General features: G+C 36.8%; 1 protein-coding gene across 1 annotated transcript in view; it reads right to left on the reverse strand.

Annotated features, from left to right (window-relative positions):
* MYOM1 (myomesin 1) overlaps positions 1 to 22,400 on the reverse strand; it is a 110,959-nt gene that overhangs the window by 10,739 nt on the left and 77,820 nt on the right. Inside the window, exons 22-31 of the mRNA XM_081096938.1 lie at positions 13,789 to 13,945; positions 12,010 to 12,116; positions 11,843 to 11,887; positions 9,229 to 9,365; positions 6,801 to 6,945; positions 6,009 to 6,068; positions 5,417 to 5,484; positions 1,857 to 1,970; positions 1,151 to 1,238; positions 86 to 124 (exon numbers count right to left, since the gene is read on the reverse strand). Coding sequence (XP_080953064.1) covers positions 86 to 124; positions 1,151 to 1,238; positions 1,857 to 1,970; positions 5,417 to 5,484; positions 6,009 to 6,068; positions 6,801 to 6,945; positions 9,229 to 9,365; positions 11,843 to 11,887; positions 12,010 to 12,116; positions 13,789 to 13,945 — 960 coding nt within the window. The remainder of the gene's footprint in view (positions 1 to 85; positions 125 to 1,150; positions 1,239 to 1,856; positions 1,971 to 5,416; positions 5,485 to 6,008; positions 6,069 to 6,800; positions 6,946 to 9,228; positions 9,366 to 11,842; positions 11,888 to 12,009; positions 12,117 to 13,788; positions 13,946 to 22,400) is intronic.

The following is a 22,400-nucleotide window of genomic DNA, read 5'->3' on the forward strand; positions in this document are numbered from 1 at the left end:
AGAAGAAAATAGCATATTTCATACACCTGTAAACCCATCCAGAAGAATAATGAAGCACTGTCATGGTGAGAACATTTTAACTTACCTATTTTTTTACATACTTCAGTCATCAGTTCTTGAAAGGCTGTGGATGGAGATTCACAGACAAAACTTTAGCAAAGAAATGCTCATTTTAAGGTCAAATCTCGGAACTATCAGCATTGTGCTCTCAAAAACATTCTATCTGGTGGAGGGTACTGGTCACAAGATAAATTTGTTGACCAATTGAAAATAAGTGTTCTTGGAGTGAATAATTCCACTTTTATCAAGTTGTAAAAGGTCCTTGCTCTTATTTTGATATTTTCCCCTCCAATTCTCTAACTTTTGCCACATTTACATTCTAGAGAAAGAGCCACAATAAGATTTCCAGGAAGTTTCTTGGCTTTAAGAGTCTCTTCTTAAGTCCCAGGAAGCCTTAGTTCCTATTAGAGGAAGTTTTCTTATCTGTGTTATCAATTCATAATACATTAACCATCTATAAATCTGATATTTTGTAGCCTAATAATGTTTTTTTGCCAATAAACACAGTTAGTCCTGTCTCCACCAAGAGTTAGGAAGGTGAAATCAAAGTCAGACTTCTGCTGTTTGTTAGCAATATGTTAAAGATCTTGTTCAGGAACAAAATTGGAAGTTTGTGGGTCACATATAGGTCTTTGCTATCATGATGTATTATGTCCTTAGTAGTCTCTGAAAAGTGGAAATTACTTTCATGCTCTGCTAATAACTTAGAGGCTTAGAGTTTCATATATAAATCTTTCTTGTCATCATTTAAGGGTGGATTATTTTGCAACATGCTTCTCACAGTTTTTGATCCTGTAACATTTTTTATAGGGTTGAAACAAAAATGATGATTTATATTGAAAATAAACCCCTGGTGGACTGTGGACTATAAATTCTCTGAGGATCAAAAGTACACTTCTGATTTCTAGGGGAACTTAGAATGAAGTATTTTTCAATATAACAGTAGTTCACTCTGCTGGAATTTCCATTAAAGCAAAATCTGTGGATAAAAAAATCAGCGTGACTTTGATCACCAGCTCAGTCTCACTTGTAATTCTGGTAACCTGTATGTAGAACACACAAAACAGACCCCAGCAGCTGCTGGACTGACCTTCATCCACAAGCTTCAATCTGCTCTTATCTTTTCCTCTGTCGTCTTTCAGAATAACTTCATAAATCCCAGCATCTTTTTTGGAAAACTAAGGGAGGGATACATATACCACATTGTAGCTTATCGTGGCTCAGAGTTGGTGTTTGCATTTTTAAAGCCCTGTTATTTATAGAACTGCCATCAAAACACACACTGAACAACATTTAACCATGTGAGCAATGAATAGTTTGCAGATAAACCTATCCATTATAATTTGACCTAGCAGTCCTGATTTTTCACCCTCTATGGCTATAATTGATTTGAGACTTAATAAGTCCATATCTTTTGCTCTGCCTTCATATATTTGAAAGGTATGCTCTTTTAAACAAAAAGGAGATAAAAATCTACACTTATATGAATACTATTCTGATTGTACTTTTAGGACACAAGTTATCGTTAGGTTAAGAGCAAATGAAGAAGGATCCACTTAACTCCCAGCTGATATTGGTTGGATATGTGACAAATCCATGCATATCACAAGGTGAGAGAGGCTTTTGTGTTCCTACAGCTTGCTTTTTAGATGAAGTCAGGGCACGGATCTTTGGAGCAGTTAGAAGTAAGATACTACAAATGCCCAGGACAAAGGAATACAGAATCTAGTCTCTGCTTCTGGAGAGAAAGTAGGGTGCAGAACTAATGTATACATTTTACACTTATAGTCACCTACCTCTGTTATAAGCAGGGTACATATACCGTCCTTAAAGTCATGCTTTTCATCCACCGATATCTCCCTTTCATCTTTATACCACAAAATATGGGTCTCCTTCTTAATATTTGCCACCTAGAAGAAAAACCATAATTACACTTCTTGTAATAAGGGAATGCAGCTCTTACGAGTAGTTGTTAATGTGGCCTCAGATAGAAGGAAAAGCACTAACCTTAGAGTTAGAAGATGCTAAAGGAATTAATTCAAAGCAATTTTAATTGGTAAAGAGTTTAGAATAAAGTGAATACAAATGGATAAACCTAAATCAGTAGCATCTTATTTTCCAGCAGTAAAACTTGACTTTAATAGTTCTAGTGGACAAGAAAAGAAAAAATAGATACATACACATTAACATACAGACAGACTTAAATGAAAATAAAGATCTGAAAACTATAGGAAGACAAATCCTATCAGATTAAAGTATGGTCTATGTCACATGATAAAACAAATGGCTTATCAAAAGAACAGAACAAGTAAGCCTCGAAATATAGATCTAAATATTTTTTAAAAGATAAATGAAGCTTTGCAAAGAAATTTGGAGGGGGACTATGTTTAAATTTTAAAAATAAGATTACAAATTTTCATCTGTTTGTTTATAGTTATATTTCCTCTTTGGGGAATTGTAAATACATTTGTCCAGTTATTCAGCTAATCATCTCACTATACATACATCTAATCATTATGTTGTACACTTTAAACTTCTGGGTTATATGTCAATTATAACTCATTAAAAACAAGGTTATTCAAGTTTTAAAATGTTAAAACATTTTGGTTAATAAAATAAGAACCAACACTGGTAACAACATAGTAAAACCAATACAAATGCTCTTTATGATCCTGTAAACTGGTTTCTGAATTATAGAACGTGTGTTGCTAGGCGACATTGCTTACAATAGAAAGTACCCCTGACTGGAGAGCTGCAGCCATCCCTCCCAGGACTGGAAATGGACCCCATAGCTTTGGGCTTCCTCAAGTGTACTGATTCTTGTAACTTGTGCATGTCCCTTGTGGGGATCCTGGAAGCTCTGTCTAGGGAGTTGTTACAAGGGATATGGGCGCCTTGGGGAGTGAGGAATTTTAAAAGCTACAGTGTTTCCTATACCTGACCAAAGCGGATCTTACCTCCTTGCAACTGAGCTGTCATCTGGAGGTGGCGCTTTCAATATGCACTCCTACAGGAGAGGCATGCCCCGTACCGCCTTGCGGGAAACCTGGGGTTCTTACCCTATATTCTTTTGAATAGACTAGTTCCAAGTGGGGCCCATGATAGTCCCATGAGTCTGAATGTTTGGCTACACATACTGCATTAACTATAATGAATATGTAATTGCTAAATGTACATAAATTGCTATAATAATGCAACAAAGAGCTATAAAAGGACAGAGAAAGGTTCATTCTACCTAGACTGAGAAGGTGAAGGCTTTATGGAAGAGATGACTGACATGGGCGTTGAGAAAAGATTTTATCAGAGAAACTGAAAGAAGGCAGCCATTCCAGACATTGTAACAACATCAATACAGTATTATAAATATTCAGAACCTCTTTCTAGGCTCCCCTTGATTGTCCAGAATCTGGGTAAGGGGCTAATTCTCCTGAGGAAAGCCATCAGATGGAACGCTAGAGCTCACCGCCCAGAAGGCTACTGCAATAGGTAGCACAGAAAGAAGGAAGAGGGACATGTGGGCCTCCCTGGTTTATGGGGTAGGCAGTGTGCAGGAGAAAGTCAGTAGGGGGCAACATGGAAGTGGACAGCTAGGAGAAGAGGTAGTGAGGGTTTTAGCTGCTGCCTGAGAAATTGTTTTTTTAAGCTTTGCCATTTCCTGAGAGGATAAAACCTAGAATTTATTTTTCTTATACATTTATGATAGACTGCTGTTTCTTTAAATTTCATCAGACATAGAAGAGACTGGGGCACTTGGATTCTGGCTTTTATATGACAACTACATGCCAAATGCCAAAGCTTCACTTCTACCTTGGAGCACCTGTTCACCATCACAACCTTCACACTTCAACTTCATCCAGCAGAGTTCCTTATCCAAAACATTTTGATGACTCACTCAGCTGAACACCATGTGCTAAGGTACAAAATAATTCAGGACGCAATGTGAATTGTTTCTTCTAAATCTTTCCAAAGGCCTAATTAAACAATTGATTCTGGGCTGCAAACACTTTACCTCTCCCTCATGGCAGCATGGTGGTCTCAAAACCAGTAGCAGAGCTGGCCAATACACAAAAGTATTATCGTACTAGTCACACAATTTAGATAAGAAATTGCTAAATTTTCATGGAAAGCAGTGTAGCTAGAATTATTCTGGAATAGATCTACCACTTAAAATGTAGATTTGACCTAAAATGAAGACAATGTGAGATTCTTCTGAGATTAATAATTTAAAAATAACCAATCAGAAAAGATATATGCACCCCTATGTTCATAGCAGCACAATTCACCATAGCTAAGATCTGGAAACAGCCTAAGTGTCCATCAGTAGATGAATGGATTAGAAAACTGTGGTACATCTACACGATGGAATACTATGCTGCTCTAAAAAGGAAGGAACTCTTACCATTTGCAATGTCATGGATGGAACTGGAGAGCATTATGCTAAGTGAAATAAGCCAGTCAATGAAGAAAAAATACCACATGATCTCACTCATTCATGGATAATAGAGACCATTATAAACTTTTGAACAATAATAGATACAGAGGCAGAGCTGCCTCAAACAGATTGTCAAACTGCAGCGGGAAGGCTGGGGAGGGTTGGGGGGCAGGAGGTAGGGGGGTAAGAGATCAACTAAAGGACTTGTATGCATGCGTATAAGCATAACCAATGGACATAAGACACTGGGGGATAGGGGAGGCTGGGGGACTGTCTAGGGCGGGGGGATAAAATGGACACATATGTAATACCCTTTGTAATACTTTAAGCAATAAAAAAAATAAAATAAAATAAAATAATTTAAAAATAAAGGGGGTGTGTTGAACAGGTGGAGCACAGAGGCTTTTGAGAGCAGTCAAAATACTTTGTACGATACTATAATGGTGGACACATGTCATTTATACAGTTGTCCATGTCCACAGAATGTACAACATCAAGAGTGAAGCCTAATGTCAGTTGTAACACTTGAACCACTCTGGTGGGGGATGTTGTCATTGGGGGAAGCTGTGCATGTGTGGGGACAGGGGGTTATATGGGAAATCTCTGTACCTTCCCTTCAATTTACTGTGAACTTAAAGCTGCTCTGAAAAAAAGTCTTACTTAAAAGCACACACAGAATAGTCTGTCCTTATTGACTAGGGTGTGGGTAATGAATAAGAATGATCATGTTGCCTTCCCATATTTTTATGTTGTTTTATGTTAAATGTTTCTTACAAACCAACCATTACAGTAACATTCAGCAGTAAGGATGTGTTGCTTATCATTTGGTTCAAATGGAGATGAAAAGTTGATCTTCCTCTTCTCATATTCTATTTTATCTTTATTTCCCTTGTTTCAAATGTTAAAAATTTATCTACTTCTTACCTTACACTTCAATAGTACATTACATTCACCAGTCACTTCCCAGCTCAAATACTCAGCAAAATGTGGACCTAGAAAATATTAATAATATCAGCGATCACCCTATTAGTCATGAAAGCAAAAATCAAAGCTCATTCTTTTTTTTTTTAATCCTCACCCAAGGATGTTTTTATTGATTTAAAAAAATTTTTTTAGAGAGAGACAGGAAGGGAAAGAGAGAGAGAAACATGAATGTGTGAGAGAAACATTAATCAGTTGCCTCCTATACTCGCCTGACTAGGATCATAACCACAACCCAGGCATATGCCCGGACTGGGAATCAAACCTGCAACATTTTGGTCTTTAGAAAATGCTCCAACCATGAAAGCTCATTCTTAAATTCTAATGTGATTTATATTTAAAGTGAATTTTTTAAAATTCAAGATTCCATTTTTAAACATTTTAGATGAATACCTATTTAATAATAAATATTTTCAATTATTTGTAGCCGTATTAACATAAGTAGTAACATTGATTTTAATTTGTTGTATAAATAATCTCGGAATATTTTGTTCAAGAAACTGAAGCTATTTCTTTACTCACTGATTGTTTTTACCTTGTTTCCTGATCCATTCTTGCCTCTGGAATTCAGCTTCTTTCTGGAGATTTTTATAAACTAGAAATTGAAAAACAAGAACGTAAGAAACTGAGTGGAGTGGTATAAATGTGCATGACAGTCACTGTGCTAAGTGATTTATGTTCATTATTATAACATTAGTACATCATGACCACTTTATTCATTTTCAGTCTTCATAGATGAAGAAATAGGCTTGGAAAGGTTAAGCAATTTGTTCAAGGTCATGGAGCTAGGAAATAGTGAAATAGTACTGGATATTGGAAGTGAAGAGAGCAGGCCACCCTCCCATTGCTTTGTTAAATGCCACATTTTAAATCTTGATGGTTCCCACAGTGGTATTTATGGCAGCTGAAATACAATCGGATGTATGATTAATTAATGAGGTATGCTCTACTTTTGCATATTTTTCTTCTTAATTTAAGCAATTTAAGATAAACACACATCATAAGATAGTATCACAGTTTGTTTCTGAGACACATATACAATCCTGGTTGTACTGCAATGTCTTCACTTTACTACTTTTAGTAGTAAATATTTGTTTATAGATGAGATAATTTATATATAGTTCTGCCTGTAGGCCAGGGATAAATTTGGTATTCTTTGAAATTAACTTTCACTTCTATGTAATGAAGTACTATGGAAAGTATTAACTGAGAATTGTATTTCAAGCTAGGGAATCCAAACAAGAACAATTCCTACTACCTTCCACATGACCACTTTTGTGCCATTTTCATTAAAAGAATCCCGGTTAATGTTCCACAGAGTTCTTACCATCTCCAATGAGAACAAGAGTAGAATGGCCAGTTGCTCTTCCATCTTGAAGCTGGAAAGTATATGTTCCCTCATCCTCATCCAGGAGCTTGTCCATGAACATTTCAATTATACCAGTGTTTCGGTCAATATGCATCTTATATTTCTTCAATGTGAAAAGGAAAAAAGAGAAATTAATGAGGTAGCTACGATGACAATAGCCTGATAAAAGAAATACCAACTCCAAAGAATCATAATTTTAATAAAATTTCTTGTTAACACTTTTTTTAGATGAGCACATTTTCAAAATCTTGTACCCAGGAAAAGTAAAATATTATGTGGAATATATGACTGTGACCAGAAATGATTACTAAAAGACTGAAATTTAATTTTTAAATATAGAGTTTTGTTATCCCAAGTCACAAAATGTTATCCAAAAGTTGTTTTTAGCTAATCTCTTCACCTTCTTTCATAAAAAACATATATGCATAACCCATGGTCACAGACAACAGTGTGGTGATGACCAGAGGGAAGGGGGGAAAGAAGGGGTGGGTGGGAACATCCACAATAGGGTCAACAATAAAAATGAAGAATAATTAATTAATTAATTAGAAAGTCCAACATCTCCAAATTTAATTACCCACTGTTAATTATAGCGGCATCCAATAAATCATGTGAGTAAAAAAAGTTGTTCTTAGATTTCCATTTACATTCCAGATTACATTTGTTTTAATTACCAGAATAATGCAAAATTAATTATAGGCAGTATGAGGGAAGTATTTGTCTCATTATTGCTATATCCCTAGTATCTAGCACATGCATGGTATGTAGCAGGCAATGAATTAATATGAGAAAAAAAATGCTTCCAAAGCATTTGAAATCCATTGGCTCCTAATGAAATTGCCCTATTAGACTATGCTTATTTTATCCTGTTGCTTGGGCAACTGTTTTTTTCAGTGTAAAGATAAATCTTAGCCCTTGGGCAAGTTCCATAATGAATTTGAATTAATAAGTTTTTCTATAAAGTGCCCATGAAGACTCAGGTCTGGGATCAACTCTGTGGTGCAATTCAGGTTCTGGAGCCTCCCCCAAGGAAGCCAGTCTCCAATTGAGATCACTTTTGGCTTAGCTTTCTTCTACCTTCCTTGTTTCCCTGACCCTCTTCTCCTGAGAGTAGTTCCCCATAAATCACTTGAAACTCTACTTCAGAATCTCCTTCTAGAAAACCTGACCTAAGACAGCATTTTCCACCCAATGAAACAGTATGATTAGAGCCTAATGCAATGACAATAAACTGTGTGTGCATGCAGCAACATGTAAACGTGTGTGAGCACATGACAGGGAGTGGGTCTCTGCACACATGTGCACGAGTGTTCCCTCAATGGCTGTGGTGGCACAGAGTGATGCCAACAAAGTTTTTCCTTCCTTTCCACTGGCCACAGCAGTTTATGAGAACATTTGAAAACAGGGAAGAGATGGGCCATGGTGGACCCGTATCTACACACAATTACTGTATGAGTTGAAAAGGAATAAAATGCATACCCATCTGCTCATTATAATACTCATTCTTCCCCTCACTAATGACCCCTCAAATGTTTCAAAAACATATCTTGATCAGAGGAGAATAGGTTGTTAATAGTGGCCACAAACCATATCTCTCCCCTGACTTTTCAGTCTCCCATTTACACCCCTGGTAACACAGGTGAGAGCCAGGGCCCCTAAACCCACTTTTTTCAGTCCCACCAGGCCCTGGCCGGATCCTGGCTCTACTGATGACTGGAGACGACAAACAAAGCAGAGATGTTGTCATTCCTTCTATGGAAACTATGTTATGTTAAAAGTGAAGAAGTAAATATAGATATACACAATCACCCATGTAAATAAGATACGAATGGACATATACACACAGATGTATAGAAAAAGACCAAAAAGTACATACCAATATGTACATCAAAAAGTTGTAAAAATTTGTGACTTGTTCTTTCTAAGTCTTTAAAGTTTTTTACAATAAGGATGTATTGCATTTTTAACCAGAAAAGCAATAAATATATCTTACTGCAGTTTTTTTCTGAGCCATTGAAACAATTGAGGCCATTTCCTCCATATAAAGAACCAAGTCCCTGCTGGGGGTTCTGATGTGAGTTTGGGTCAGGGTGCTGGCTCCTCTGCCTTCTAAAGGGAGCAGCTCTATTTCATGGGTGATTAAACTTCCTGATTTGCCTGAGACAGTTGTGTTTTATGACTGGGAAAATTACTAGTATCCTCTTTCATTCTCAAAAGGGCTCCACTTTGGACAGTATGAGACAATCAATTTATGTTTTTCTCTGCATTTTTTACATGTGAAATTTAGACTCCCCCCCCCCCACACCTAGTGGTTTTCACATTCTAATAGGCTCCCCCAGCACATTCTATAATAACATGTTTAGAAATCTAGAAGTGTAAAACCTACCGGCCCTTCAAAGACTTCCTTTTCATTAAATACGTAGTTGACTTTGGCATTGCCAGACAGCTTCTCAGCCTGCATCCAAAACCGGACCTGACCTTTCTCCAAAATTTCAACTGCCAAATCTGATTTAACTGCGACAGCTATGACAAATAGAAATAATAATTATATTGGTATCCAATTTTATTGACACAGATTCTTCCAACAAGTGAAAACACACTCAATGGAAATGGCAATGGAGCACCTTGCTTCTTGAAAAGCCTGGAGGCAGTGAGAGTGTTGGAGGGAAAGCATGGCATGGAAGGATGGAAGACCTGGGTTCTAATTCTGACTGTCACTCTGGGCAAGTCATCTGCCTTCTCTGAGGCACAGATGTCTCCACTGTAAAAATGCAGAGGATGAACTTGCACCCTGAGGTCCTTCAGTTAACCTTTGTGACTCTCTACTGTGGCTTTGGTTATGTATACTGGTATGTAGGGATGAAAACAAAGTGCGATGAAAAGAGTCTTGGGCTGGCCCCAGGAGAGCTGGAGCCTAGTCCAAGGTCAGCTACTAACAAGCTGTGATAGTAGGCAGGCCATTTTGTATATCTGGGCCTCATTCAATTCATTTATAAATGAATGAAATTGAACTGAAAGTCCTAATTAATCAAGATATTCTCCTGTTTCACCATTCTGTGATCTTAAAGTTACTTCAAAATATTTGGAAAGGAGTTCAATTTTATTTTTTCAACAATTTATCTCCCTCTGGAGGTTCTTTAAAATGTTTTTAAAAATAAATTTTAGAAAGAATTAATTTTAATTATATATATAAGATGAACCTAGCTTGTCATTTAAACCCTACCTAACCCCCATAGTATACCAGTTCAAGTTCTCAGACCAAACAAAAAATTTCAGAGGCAAATAGCGAGTCACTATTGAGAAGCTACATTAAAATATCACATGGATTACCTCACAAAGAAAGTGAAAGAACCATGTATCTCTGATTTATACTTGTATCACTTAAGCCATTTGAGTCTGAGTGAAATTTTAAAAGTTGGCTGACATCTCTTAAAACTAGTTTCTAAATTTCCTGTAATGTGAAAATGTTCTCTACAAAGCCTCCTTCAGTCAATAGTTCTGTACTAGAGGCGGCTCCAGGGCATACTTTGCAGGAAAAGCATGGTTGTTTCTCAAAGTTTAGTAGTCCTTCTACTTCCTTTAGGAGAAATCTTCACCCTTAAACCTATCTCACAATTTTATGTTGCCCTACTACATTTTAAATTATAAGCTTCTTAAACTTGTACCAAATGTATATTAATATTTATTTGTATTTATCCTAAAACTACCCTTTTCAAGCTTTAAGGGATGCCTTTTATTCGCACTTTTATATTCACTGTAAAACTCAGTTGTTCCAATACAAAGCTAAAAAGAGGCTCAGACCAAACCTCTACCTTCCATACAATTTTAAAATATATATAACTGTTAAGACACCACTCATGGTATTATGTTTCCAGTTTTATGGTGACAAAGCATACAAAAGAGAAATGGTTTTCCCCTGGAATTCAGGAAGTCTGTGTCCTACATTTACACCTTCCTATGCTGCTTTGCTGAACAAAGTTGGTTTTGAGAACATTACAGCTGAGGCCAATAGTCATCAACCTTATCTATCAAGTACCATGATCAATCATTCCTTAGGAATGGAAAAGATACCAGGAAATTGATTTTAGAGCATCAATTTTTTAAAAATTGCAGTCTCATTTGAGAATTTCAGGAAAGCCATACACCCTCTTCCTAGAAAAATGCACATATACAAACATACAAAGTTTTGTCTATAATCTGGGTCACAGTATCGTTTCCTGGTTCTGAAATTCCCATAGTAGTGAAGGAGTTATAGTTTAGGGATTAATGAGTTTAAAAAAATCGTGATGTAAAAGAGTGAGTATATGAAATACCTTTCTATTTGTTTTCTCAAACTCTAGGGTGCAACTTTCTGGATAAGTCCCTATTTTGGTCAATAGGTACCAATGACAAGAGATCTTATCAGGCCAGTGGAACTTTCCGAGTGTCATTTCGGACTTCTTTCTCTTTTAGGTGTCAAATGTGAAATTTAATTTTTTATGTGGAAAATGTTTTATTGGAAGGTTTGTAGATAGTTCAGAGAAATTCTTTTTCTGACCAAGGCATCTTTGACTTATTTTTCAGGACTTTAAAGTGATCGGCAGGTAATATCTTTATTTAGAGGTATGATTCTTCTATTAAGTGCCAACATTAAATTGATTAGGAGATTACTTTGCCTAAAAGACACAGGAATTAATGTGCCCAGAAAAAAAAAAATATATGATTCTAAAATGTGTAGGCAAAAAGAGAACTGCAGCTGTTATGCCTATGTAATCTGCCACTTCTCTATGAAACAGAGCATGAAATATGGTACCTATGTTAGTATTCTCTTCAGCTCTTGAGAACAATGACAAAGATAAAAGCAGCACTTCTAGAAAGTGCATCTGTAGCTATCAAGCTATGTTCCATTATTTGTTCTCTAGAGCCTCTTCTCTTAATCCTGTCAGAGTTGTTATCTGCCCTATTCCAGAAGTCACCACCTAGTAGGATTGCTAAACTGTGAAAGTATTGTGGACACTTACTTGGGAACTTGTGCTCTTGGCTGAGAGCAAGTAAACGTTTCAACTCTGTAGGGAGAAAAAAAGAACAATTAAACCTTGAATTACTAAAACAAACGTCACTTGATGATAGAACATCATTGAGAACTCAAAGCAGCTTGGACTTGTGAATGAGCTGGCTTTAAACTTACCTTCCTCATCTATCAAGTAGCTTGCTGCTATTCCATCAGTTTCTGTTACATCACAGGAGTAAATGCCCAAGTCTTCCATCCCGAGTTCTTTGAAGGTAATTTTTGTCCTTAAGAACAGAATATTTGTGTAATAAATGACTCCACATGGCATCTGGGGACCTGGGTCCTGCATTGTTTCTAGGCATTTGCACATGTTACCCCTTTCCTTTGGAGTCCTTAGTGACCTAGTCATTCTTGCTGTTTCTCGAAGTCTTTCCTGACATTTTCCTAGGGGTGATGGTGATCGGAGTGGGGAGCTGGTACAAATTTCCCATGCCCAAGCTATGCTCCATACCTATACACATGTCAAATAAAGACAATTTTAGCTGATCAGACCTTGCTAGGGAACCTGGTTCACCCCTCTGGCCTCCCCGCAACAGGGCAGAACCTGCTGTTGGTAATTCTGGTGCCTGAGTTGTCATCCCCTGAACTTGCCATTCTCTAACAAAATTATTATTTTTTTAATTTTTGATATATATTGGGGTACTTTATAATAGAAATAATACTTGGGAATATTTTGCAATCCAGTATGATTGGTATTATAAAGATATACACCTGGATAAGTAAGGCAAAGTAAAAAGAAAACTCAGACTCTTGGGGCTAAAAGGATTAGATCATAAAATCAATCTCCTTCACTCTCACCCATTCTACAGAAAAGTAATTGGAGGTTTGTGGAAATTAAAAACTGCTCCAGGTCACACAGCCATCTCCTGGCAGAGCTGGAACTAGAACTCATCTATTCTGTGCTTCCCACATAGAGTTCTTTCCAGTGCATTACTGTGTCACTTACAAGTGGTGGTGAAAAAAGCAGAGCAGATTATACCTACCCCGTTTAATTTACCCTAACTTGAATTGGCAACCAGCAAGTTCTTCCTTGCTCCCTCCCTACAAGCATCCTCACCATTACTTTAAGATTTCAAAATCTGTAGTATAATTAGAATCATTTTTAAAGCTTACTTTTATGTCAATCAAAGCTCTTCTAATACCATAAATGAGATAGCACTTTAAATGAAATAATGTGAAAAGTACTTTATAAGGATTTCTTTGTTGTTGTTTTTTGTTAATTCTAACCCATGGATATTTTTTCCTTTGCTGTTTTTAGAAAGAGTGAAAGGGAGGGAGTGAGGGGGAGACACACACACACACACACACACACACACACACACACGCACATCGATGGTTGCCTCCCGCATGCACCCCAACCGGGGCCAGGGATTGAACCTGCAACCCAGGTACATGCTCTTGACCTATTGACTAGGAATTGAACCTGGTATCCTTTGCTGCATGGGCTGACACTCTAACCCAGGGGTGGGCAAACTTTTTGACTCGAGGGCCACAATGGGTTCTTAAACTGGACCGGAGGGCCGGAACAAAAGCATGGACGGAGTGTTTGTGTGAACTAATACATGTTAACACTGCTGCTGATGAAGGAGCGGAGGGGAGAGCAAGAGACCCCTCCGCTCTTTCGGCTCCCATGGCCGGATAGAACAGCCGAACAGGCCGGATCCGGCCCACGGGCCGTAGTTTGCCCATGGCTGCTCTAACCACTTAGCAAACCCAGACAGGGCAAGGTTTGTTACTTTTTAAGGTTTATACTGATTATTACTTTTTATATTACATACTAGATATAAAATATTTGTGATTCATCTCTTTATACTATTTGAAATGGAAAGCAAAGAGCTTACTTCACCCTTCTATTATGAAAAGGAAACCCATGATTATAACTGAAACAGTCCGTACTTGTTTCCTTTGCTTTCAACTTCCAAACGTGCAGAGTCCTCAGTGGCTACATAATCCTTGGACCAGGTGAACTCAGAATTTGGAGCCATCTGATCACACTCAAAGTTCAAGGAAATGATTCCATCATCATTCACACTTACAACAAGTTCTTTGGTTCCTAGAAGAAAAAGAAGAAGAAGAAAGAGACACTGATATTTTCTGGTAAAAATCAACCAAGAATTCCTTGATATCCTTTACTTTAGCCTTAAAGCAGGGCTTTGAGCTTGTGCAGGGAAAAGCCCCAACTGCTCACTGTGACTGACATTTTGTTCTACAATTCAACTTTTATACTGTAACAGGGAATTAAATAAAAGTGTCATGTTTGGCCAGGGCTGAATAAAAACTAGGTGATGTGACTGATGGCTCAGTTATGGAAGTGGGTTGATCACAAATAAGGAGAGAAAGGCAGCATTGGGAAAAAGGAAAGTTGGTTGAATGATCCTCATCTGGACTTAACTCATGACTTTGCGTTAGAAACACCTATATCCAACTCATCATCAGTAAAGGATAGATAAGAGATAAGAAAACCAAAGAGAAATTGAAGGGGAGAAAGTAGAGGCTCTAAGAACTGTCTATAGTCACATGTTCAAATTTTGTAGATCATTTAAGAATGGAGAAATAGATGAAAACTTGTTCCGCTGATCAGGCAACCATAAATAAATCTGAAGATGCCCCTCTGAATGGGAACAACAGCAACTTAGAAATGACTGTTATGAAACTGTATGGAAATTTAAATGGAAACAAATTTCAAGAGACCCATATGTTTCAAGATTGGCATTTAGAATTTAAAAGAAAACAATTCTGTTCATGTTTTGACTTCTTTTATTTTTGAGAGTTATACTAAATTGCACCTGCATATAATATAGCAATTCAAAGAGAGTTTGTACAGCATGTAAAATGTTCACATCTACATCTAAATCCAGTTTGACAGGTAAAATGCTCTTTTTAAATTGACATGCATTCAATTACCAGTCTAAACGTGGTGTGTTTTCACGTATCAGAAAAAACATATATTTGATCTCAAAAGGTGCAACTTTATTTTTTAAAAGCACAAAATCTTTTCCAATAGATGCTTCCCAAGGGATCAAAGGTTTTCTTTTTATACGGTATCATAAGATACCTCGCATCGTGGCCTACTGTCAGGGGAAAAAACTGCAAAATGTCATTCAAGGGAAGGCCAAAAGAATATGAGTGCCCAAAGAGTGAGCGGTGCGAGGCTCCTAAGCCTGGCAGTTGATCTAATTTGTGTCCTTGTTGATGGCAGTGTGTGCTTCAATTATAAATGTCTAAAAAGTGATTTTTTACACATGGGAAGCTTAGGGAAGACTAGGTCTAGAAGATTTTAAAAATGACTTTTTAAACAACAAACAGGGTTAATTTTATATTTGGCTATATGGGTAAAAGGAAATATAATCAGTTAAAGAGTTATTTCTTAAGTGAAATGTCTACCATGTATTACTTTTAAGGGGCTGTGTCTACTCCATTGGACAGTGCAGACCATGTGTTACTTCTATTCCCAGTAACACACGACTAATCCTTACAATCCATTGTTGTATAACAAATAGTGAACAAGTACTGTACTTAAAACCTAAGAAAAGAGTAACACCTAAGTGTGTTGAGGTTTAGGCAGTTATAATACACAGTTAGCATGACTGAGTCACAGTGAGAATGTAAATCGGAAATATTCTATATATTTGTATTGTTATGAAGAGGGAAAGAAAGCCATGGAAGTTATCTAAACCTTTCTTGCTATTTGTATAAAGCCCATTTTGAAGGCACGGCAATTGTTCATATTAATCATTCATTGCTTATCTGTAGTCCCTTTTAAAAGGAAGTGAATCACCCATATGATTGCTGTTTATTATATTAGAGGTACGCCCTAGGTTTACAACAGAAAAAAATATTGCTTAGGTTAAGAATCTTGTTTTTTACTAAGTCAAACATTTGACTTTTCTGGCAAAGGAGTCATAAAACTTAAAAACTAGGAACAATTTAATTAGCTTAGCCTTTCTCTCAATTCCATAGATAACCTTTGCACTCTAATACTTCACCCATCTGGAATATTGCCCAAAACTAAGAAGTAAGGAAAACAAGCCTCTAAGAGCTAGTGCTAATGTGACAAAGCCCACACATTAGTAGTATTTCTGGAAACTCACTGGAGAACTCCATAGGTTGTCACTTGGAATCTATACTTAGCTTGAGATGATTCTAACAAGCCTCATTGTTAGAATCTCAGTAGATTAAATTCCCCAAAGAGAGAGAAGTAAGATGCTACTATTAACAGGCACACTGAGAATAAGGAACATGACAGCAGGAGAGGAGACAGAAAACTAAAAAGCAGGCCCAAAGACATTATAGCAAGTTTTAGATTAAAATTTGTAATTTAAAAATAAGTGATTGTCGGGAGAGTCAGAAGATGTAATGTCAACTAGTACATAAGAGAGTTTTTCTCATCTGTGAAGCTTTTCTTGATCAATCAGGTCAAATCAGCACATTGTAGACAATATAGTGGATCGGAAAGAAAGGCATGAATATTTCTTCAATTTGTGCACAAAGTTGTGGCTCTGATGAGTGCTATTGGTTGATTTATTTAAACTATATTTAACACTTCAGTTTTAAAAATCAAATACTTATTAAGATGAGTATTTCATTAGACTTTCACTTTTCAAAAACTTCACTGGTTAGTTATTTTAATTGAGTATAGGGTTAAATTCTACAAGAGTAGGGATTTTTTCTTCCATATTTTCCATATGTATTTATATGTGCCAGGGATTGGATTGAAAAAAACCCAAACAGATTTAAAAGAAAAATGTCAGTTTAGAATTGCAACATTTACTTATTGGAATTTGTTTTCAAAACTTGAGTGTAAAAGCAAAATTTTGATAGATAAAATGAAAGTCACAATAAAGAAAACATTCTAGGCACAGTGGGTTTCCTACTTAATTTTATACTCAGAATGCAAAGTTTGATTTCCTCTTCGACAAATCAATGATGCTGTCAACTTGTTACAGGACAGCTCCCTGAGTGTGTGTGGAGGGCTCTCCCCTTCTCTATGGCTCTTGTCACTCTCATGAGAGGAATTCAGGCGAATGACATAAAGCAGCATTGAAGCAAGGCAAGTGAATTTATTAAAGAAGCAAAGCAAGCCAATTTATTAAAAATATACTTGGCATAAAGCACAAGTGGGCAACTCAGCTAGGCTGAGTGTGCCCTCCTGTGGAGGTTCAAGGGGTCTTACACCTTTCCTTCTATAGGTTTCAAAGTCCCCTGCCGGATATCTTGGGTAGCAGACTAGGTTTTGAAGTTCTCGTCTACATTGTTGGGGCTTATCTTGGAATGTTTGTACATACATCTGATTATCTTATTCTAAGCCGGCTGAGTTTTTTGCCTAGTAGGTGAGATAAAATTCCCACTTCTTCTCCCCTTCCCCACTTTGCTGCCCTAGCAGCTATCTATCCTGCCTAACATTCCTCAAGTGATATTTGTCCTTGGGTTTAGCTGGCACAAATGTCATTAATTGGATCTTTGTTCTCTATTTTCCCAGAACAGGGTGATTTAAGCTACGTATTATCTGGTTAGGGAGGAGAGGTATAAACCATTTGCTCTCAAGTGTCCTTGGTTGGGGAAGATAAGGTCTTTTGATTCACAAGCTGCCTGTAAGCTCTCCAAACTGTTTGGCCTTGTTTAATTTTCTTGTCTCAGTTTTCCCATTCCACTTGCCCAGGAATTTTTCTAGTTTCTTACTATCCTGCCACAAATTGGCTGAAAATATCATTCTAAAAATAATATAATCAGAATCTCAAAACTTTGAAAAATCAAATTTACTGAAAATAATTGCAATATTAGTTATTTAAGCATATTTCTTGAACTCCAAAAATTTTCATTAGAAAATAATGTTTAGTTAGAATAACTTAATACTGTATTGTAGAGAAAGAATGCAGTTTCAATAGTATCTCTGTGCAAACATAAGACAATGTTATTGGTTTATTGTCTTAAAAATGGTCAGTGCAAAAAAAAAATGGTCAGTGCTACAAGCTTGTTGCCTATTTGTCACATGAATTACAATGCTGATGCTATCAGACTCTTTAAATAGGCTTTTCAAATTTAAAAAGTTCTGTTATTAAGTTTTAATTAATTTGTTAACATAATTCTTTGAATAAAGGTGCTATTTTTTTATTTTTTAAAAATATATTTTTATTGATTTCAGAGAGGAAGGGAGAGGGAGAGGGAGTGGGAGAGAAACATCAGTGATGATGAGAGAGAATCATTGATTGGCTGCCTCTTGCATGCTCCCTATTGTGGATGGAGCCCAAAACCCAGGCACGTGCCCTGACCAGGAATCAAGCTGTAACCTCTGGGTTCATAGGTTGACACTCAATCACTAAGCCATGCTGACCAGGCAATAAAGGTGTTTTTAAAGAGTGACTTAGTAGACCAAGTATTTTACAATAATACCTAGAATGAGAAATTGGAGTTGCATTTGGAAAAAAAGGTAGACCCTTCTTGCATTCTGGGTATTTTTGGAAATACTTTAAAACTATTTGAAACAACAAAGAATAAATTAGAAGAGTTTAAAACAAAAGACATTTCTTGGAAAATTTTAAAGTAGACAAAAAATTTAAAAAATGAGCTCAGAGTTTTTTGTATCTGAAAAGGAAAGACATGTTGGATTGTAGATTTCTCTTTGTATAATAAAGACAGTGTATATGTTAATCTGGAAGGACCAATTTTTCCACATATTAAAATCTCAGAGAAGTTAATTAGTAAGATTCCTTAAATAAAGGGGTACTTGACGCAGAGTGGGCAAAAAATTCTATTCCAATTTTACAAAAGATATATAATACACTATTCAAATGAATGGTTCTTTTTATAAACATTTAACGGAAAAAAAGTGAATTAATGTAATCAGTTACAAGTAATACTGGGCTCCCCTATATTTAAAGGAGGACCGCTGGCTGACCCACCACTTTGCTTCCATATTGCAGCCCCTATTGATGCTTCTCTCCCAGCTTCTCTTCCAGCTTCATGACCAGGGTGTTCATTACAAGATATCTAGGGTTCAGTATACATGCTGTGGCTTCAAACCAGAGTCACATTCACTGACCTAAACATGGTAGTCATTCATTAGTTTTTCATTTAATAAGTGACTACTATACACTAGGTACGAGGCTCTCGGCTTATAGAAAGTAAAGACAGTTTCTATTTTGAAGGAGGCCATAGTTTACAAGCCAGTTTCATGCTATAATGTTTACCCAAGGAGTTAAACAAACAAGCAAACAAACAAACAAAAATGAAACTGTGCCCAGGCTCAGTACTGGAGATTCTGATACAATGGCCTGGAATGGAGTCTGGAATGCAGGCAGTATTTTCAGAAAGTATTTGCATGAAGGTTGGGAAGCACTGTTTTAATGGATGAAAGAGACCAGTGATTAAGTAAATACAAGTGCAGTTTTCTAAATCAGTTGACCTAATCTTTAATAGTAAGCCTGGCTTCCTCCTTCAGAATCCTTCAAGACCACCATTAGGCCACTGAGCACATATTTACATTCTCAGCCCTACCATGTTCTATGACTAACCAGTTTTTAGAAACTGGGATTGGTTAGTGGGACGTCGGCCCAATCCCAGATCATTATTTCATCTGGTGCTGTGTTCTTCTAACCTGCCTTGCTCTAGGTGACCAGGTCCTACTTTCCAGTAATCCAGTTTCTGCTTGGGACTCTGCCTTGTGCCTGGGTTCTTTTGCCATCACCTGAAGCCTCCTGCCCAGTGCTGTTTCTCTGCTAAGAATAGCTGTAGCCTGTACTGCCAGTTATTTGTTGCCCTCCAGATCACCTGCCACACCTTGGCAGGTCTCTTTCTTGTCTCCCGTCTGATCTGGCTCACCTTGCTTCCATCTCCATCTCACCCCAGGCCTGATGTAATCAACCCAGATACTGTTTGATAAATATCGAATATCAAGAATAGAAGTGCCTGTCATCTACCAACAAATATACACTAAATAATTTTCAGCTTATTCTTCTTGTAAGTATTTTTTTGCTAATAGATTTCTTGGTAGAACATGGCACAATCCATTTTCTAGATCCTCATTACTATTAGATTTTGTGGCAGTGGCTGAGCTATTTCTACTGGCATCTTAGTTGACATCAAAGGGATACCCGTGATCCTACAAACCCAGTGGATTAGGTTAACTTTTAACTGGAAATCAAATTACACTTGAGGTGTCCTGTTAGATGTATTCAAGGTTTGCTGTTACATGATAAGCTTGATTTTCTATCAGAAATTTTAATAATGCATTCCAAAAGAAGTCGTTCTTCTGAAATAACAATGTGGGTTTTATATCCCAAATCTTGAAATTGATAACATGCTCCCCACCTCTTCCCATCCATTCTAACATAAAATAAATACCTGGTTAAAAGTAATATATTAGCATTTAACAAAATTAACAAATACAGACAATCTTATGCTACATATAAATTTTTACAAGGAGTTATAAAACTTTAATACCTAGCTCATGGCCTTTTCAGCTATAGGAAATATTTTATGAACATCTATCTAGCTCTCACATGTTGTAAACTCTGGCTTTTCCACCAGATCATAAGCCTAGTATACATGACAAATGCTACATTACTCTACTTCTGGTGTCCACACCACATCTCAAAAAACACATGTTGCAAGAATGAATGTGCCTGCTACATATGGAACAAGTCCAAGTGTCTCCTGGGTCTTGGTGCTTCTTCGTGGCAAAACATTTTGACTTTGTGCACCCCAGGATTCTTTTCTAGGCTGGGATCCAGTGGTTCCCAAGTGGGGTTAATCTGGTGCTATTTTGTGATAATGTGTCTGTAGCTGTTGTTTGTAGTTACATTCTGGGGATGGAATGGCCATACCAAAATGTGACTTTTGGTGCCTATTCCAAATCAATGAGACAAAACTCTACTCAGGAGCCCACCAGCAGATCCTTTTTTGGTGGTAAATTTTTCATAGTGAAGGCTTCATTACGGCATGCATGGTCACCTACCACTCAGAAGCTATTGATGAGAAAATAATAAATCAATTTAAGCTTTCTTCAGCCAATCGGATTTGGATTCCGGTGCTTAAAGTGACTAGATTAAGAGTTTAATTTACCCATGACTAGATTAAGAGTTTACTTTTATAGTAGTTTCAATGTTCTACTTACAGGGATAGACTCTGTAGTTGGGTCCTTTTACGTGTCCATTTGCCACCTTATATTTCCTCCTAGTTGGCACATGAAGGATCTGATTTCTATAGGAATATGTGTGCTGGTGTCTTTGTGTATTCCCTTTTACTTGGCATATATGTTCCTAGCATTTTTTCTGTTTTCTTGTAAAATTTTGCAAAGGGGACTTATAGAGGTATGGCACTCTCACCAGCACACTTACCACACTTTGTTATAAGAAGGTCACTTTTGTACCACCTAGCTCTAGAGAGAAGTAATAAGAATAGTTGAAAGCAGGTTATGAATAATAGGATGAAAGGGACAAATACTTCCTTCAAAGGGTACATTTGAGGTACTCTCCATATAACAAAGTGAGAGCAGAGTTTTCTGTGTTTACATTGTTTTCTCATCATAAAAATAAGTACTACATTATTTATCTGCTCTTTATTTCTCATCTGAAAATAAGGATAAATTAAAGTGTAACTGCTTGGATTAGAATGAATATAAACTTAAAATAACTGGTTAATATTTTTTTATCCTCTCTAATTTCTAGTGCTTTACCTTATGTAACTTTAATGAACTGAAATATATAACACTGAAAAGTGATAGAGGTTAAATGACAAAGCAAACAATTATCATATATTGATTTGAAACTATTTGCACTGTGAACACTATAGACTTTGTTCCCATAACAAAGGGAAAGACTGTCTTGCCTAGTCCAATCATAACAGCTCTTAAAACTGTGAAGTGAGGGCTGCCTCAACTCTATAGATCATTCAGTCAGACCTGCTGTTAGTTTAACCCAGGGGTCAGCAAACTATGGCCTGTGGGCTAAACATGGCCCACTGCCTCTTTTTTTATGGCCTGCAAGCTAAACATGATTTTTACATTTTTAAACAGTTTTTAAAAATCAAAAGAAGATTAATATTCCAGGACATGTGAAATTATTGAAAATTCAAATTTCACAATGTATATAATACATTGTATTATATAATGCATATAATGCGCACAAGAAAGTTTTCTTGGAACATAGCCATGCTTACTAGTTTATGCATTGTCTATGGCTGCTTTTGAATATTGCAACAGGAACCAGGTGGCCATAGAGTAAAAAATATTTACTATCTAGTCCTTCACAGGAAAAGTTTGCTGACCCCTGGTTTAAACTAATTTAAAAATCTTGCGGTTGTTTAAGAATTGTGATTGCTAACTGCTGTTCTAGCTTTCCCTATGGCTGGAAAAACATTCTTGTGGATTTTATGACCATGGTATAATAGGAATAATGTCCCAGGAATGTATGCTTCAAACAGTTAGTCCAGGACTCATAATTTGATCAAGAACATCCCTGTTTTTAGGTATGAACCAGAATAGCCCTGGACCATCTCAAACCTGGCTCAGC

This window comes from Myotis nattereri (assembly GCF_964212035.1).
Source record: "Myotis nattereri genome assembly, chromosome: 8".
Taxonomy (NCBI): Eukaryota; Metazoa; Chordata; class Mammalia; order Chiroptera; family Vespertilionidae; genus Myotis; species Myotis nattereri.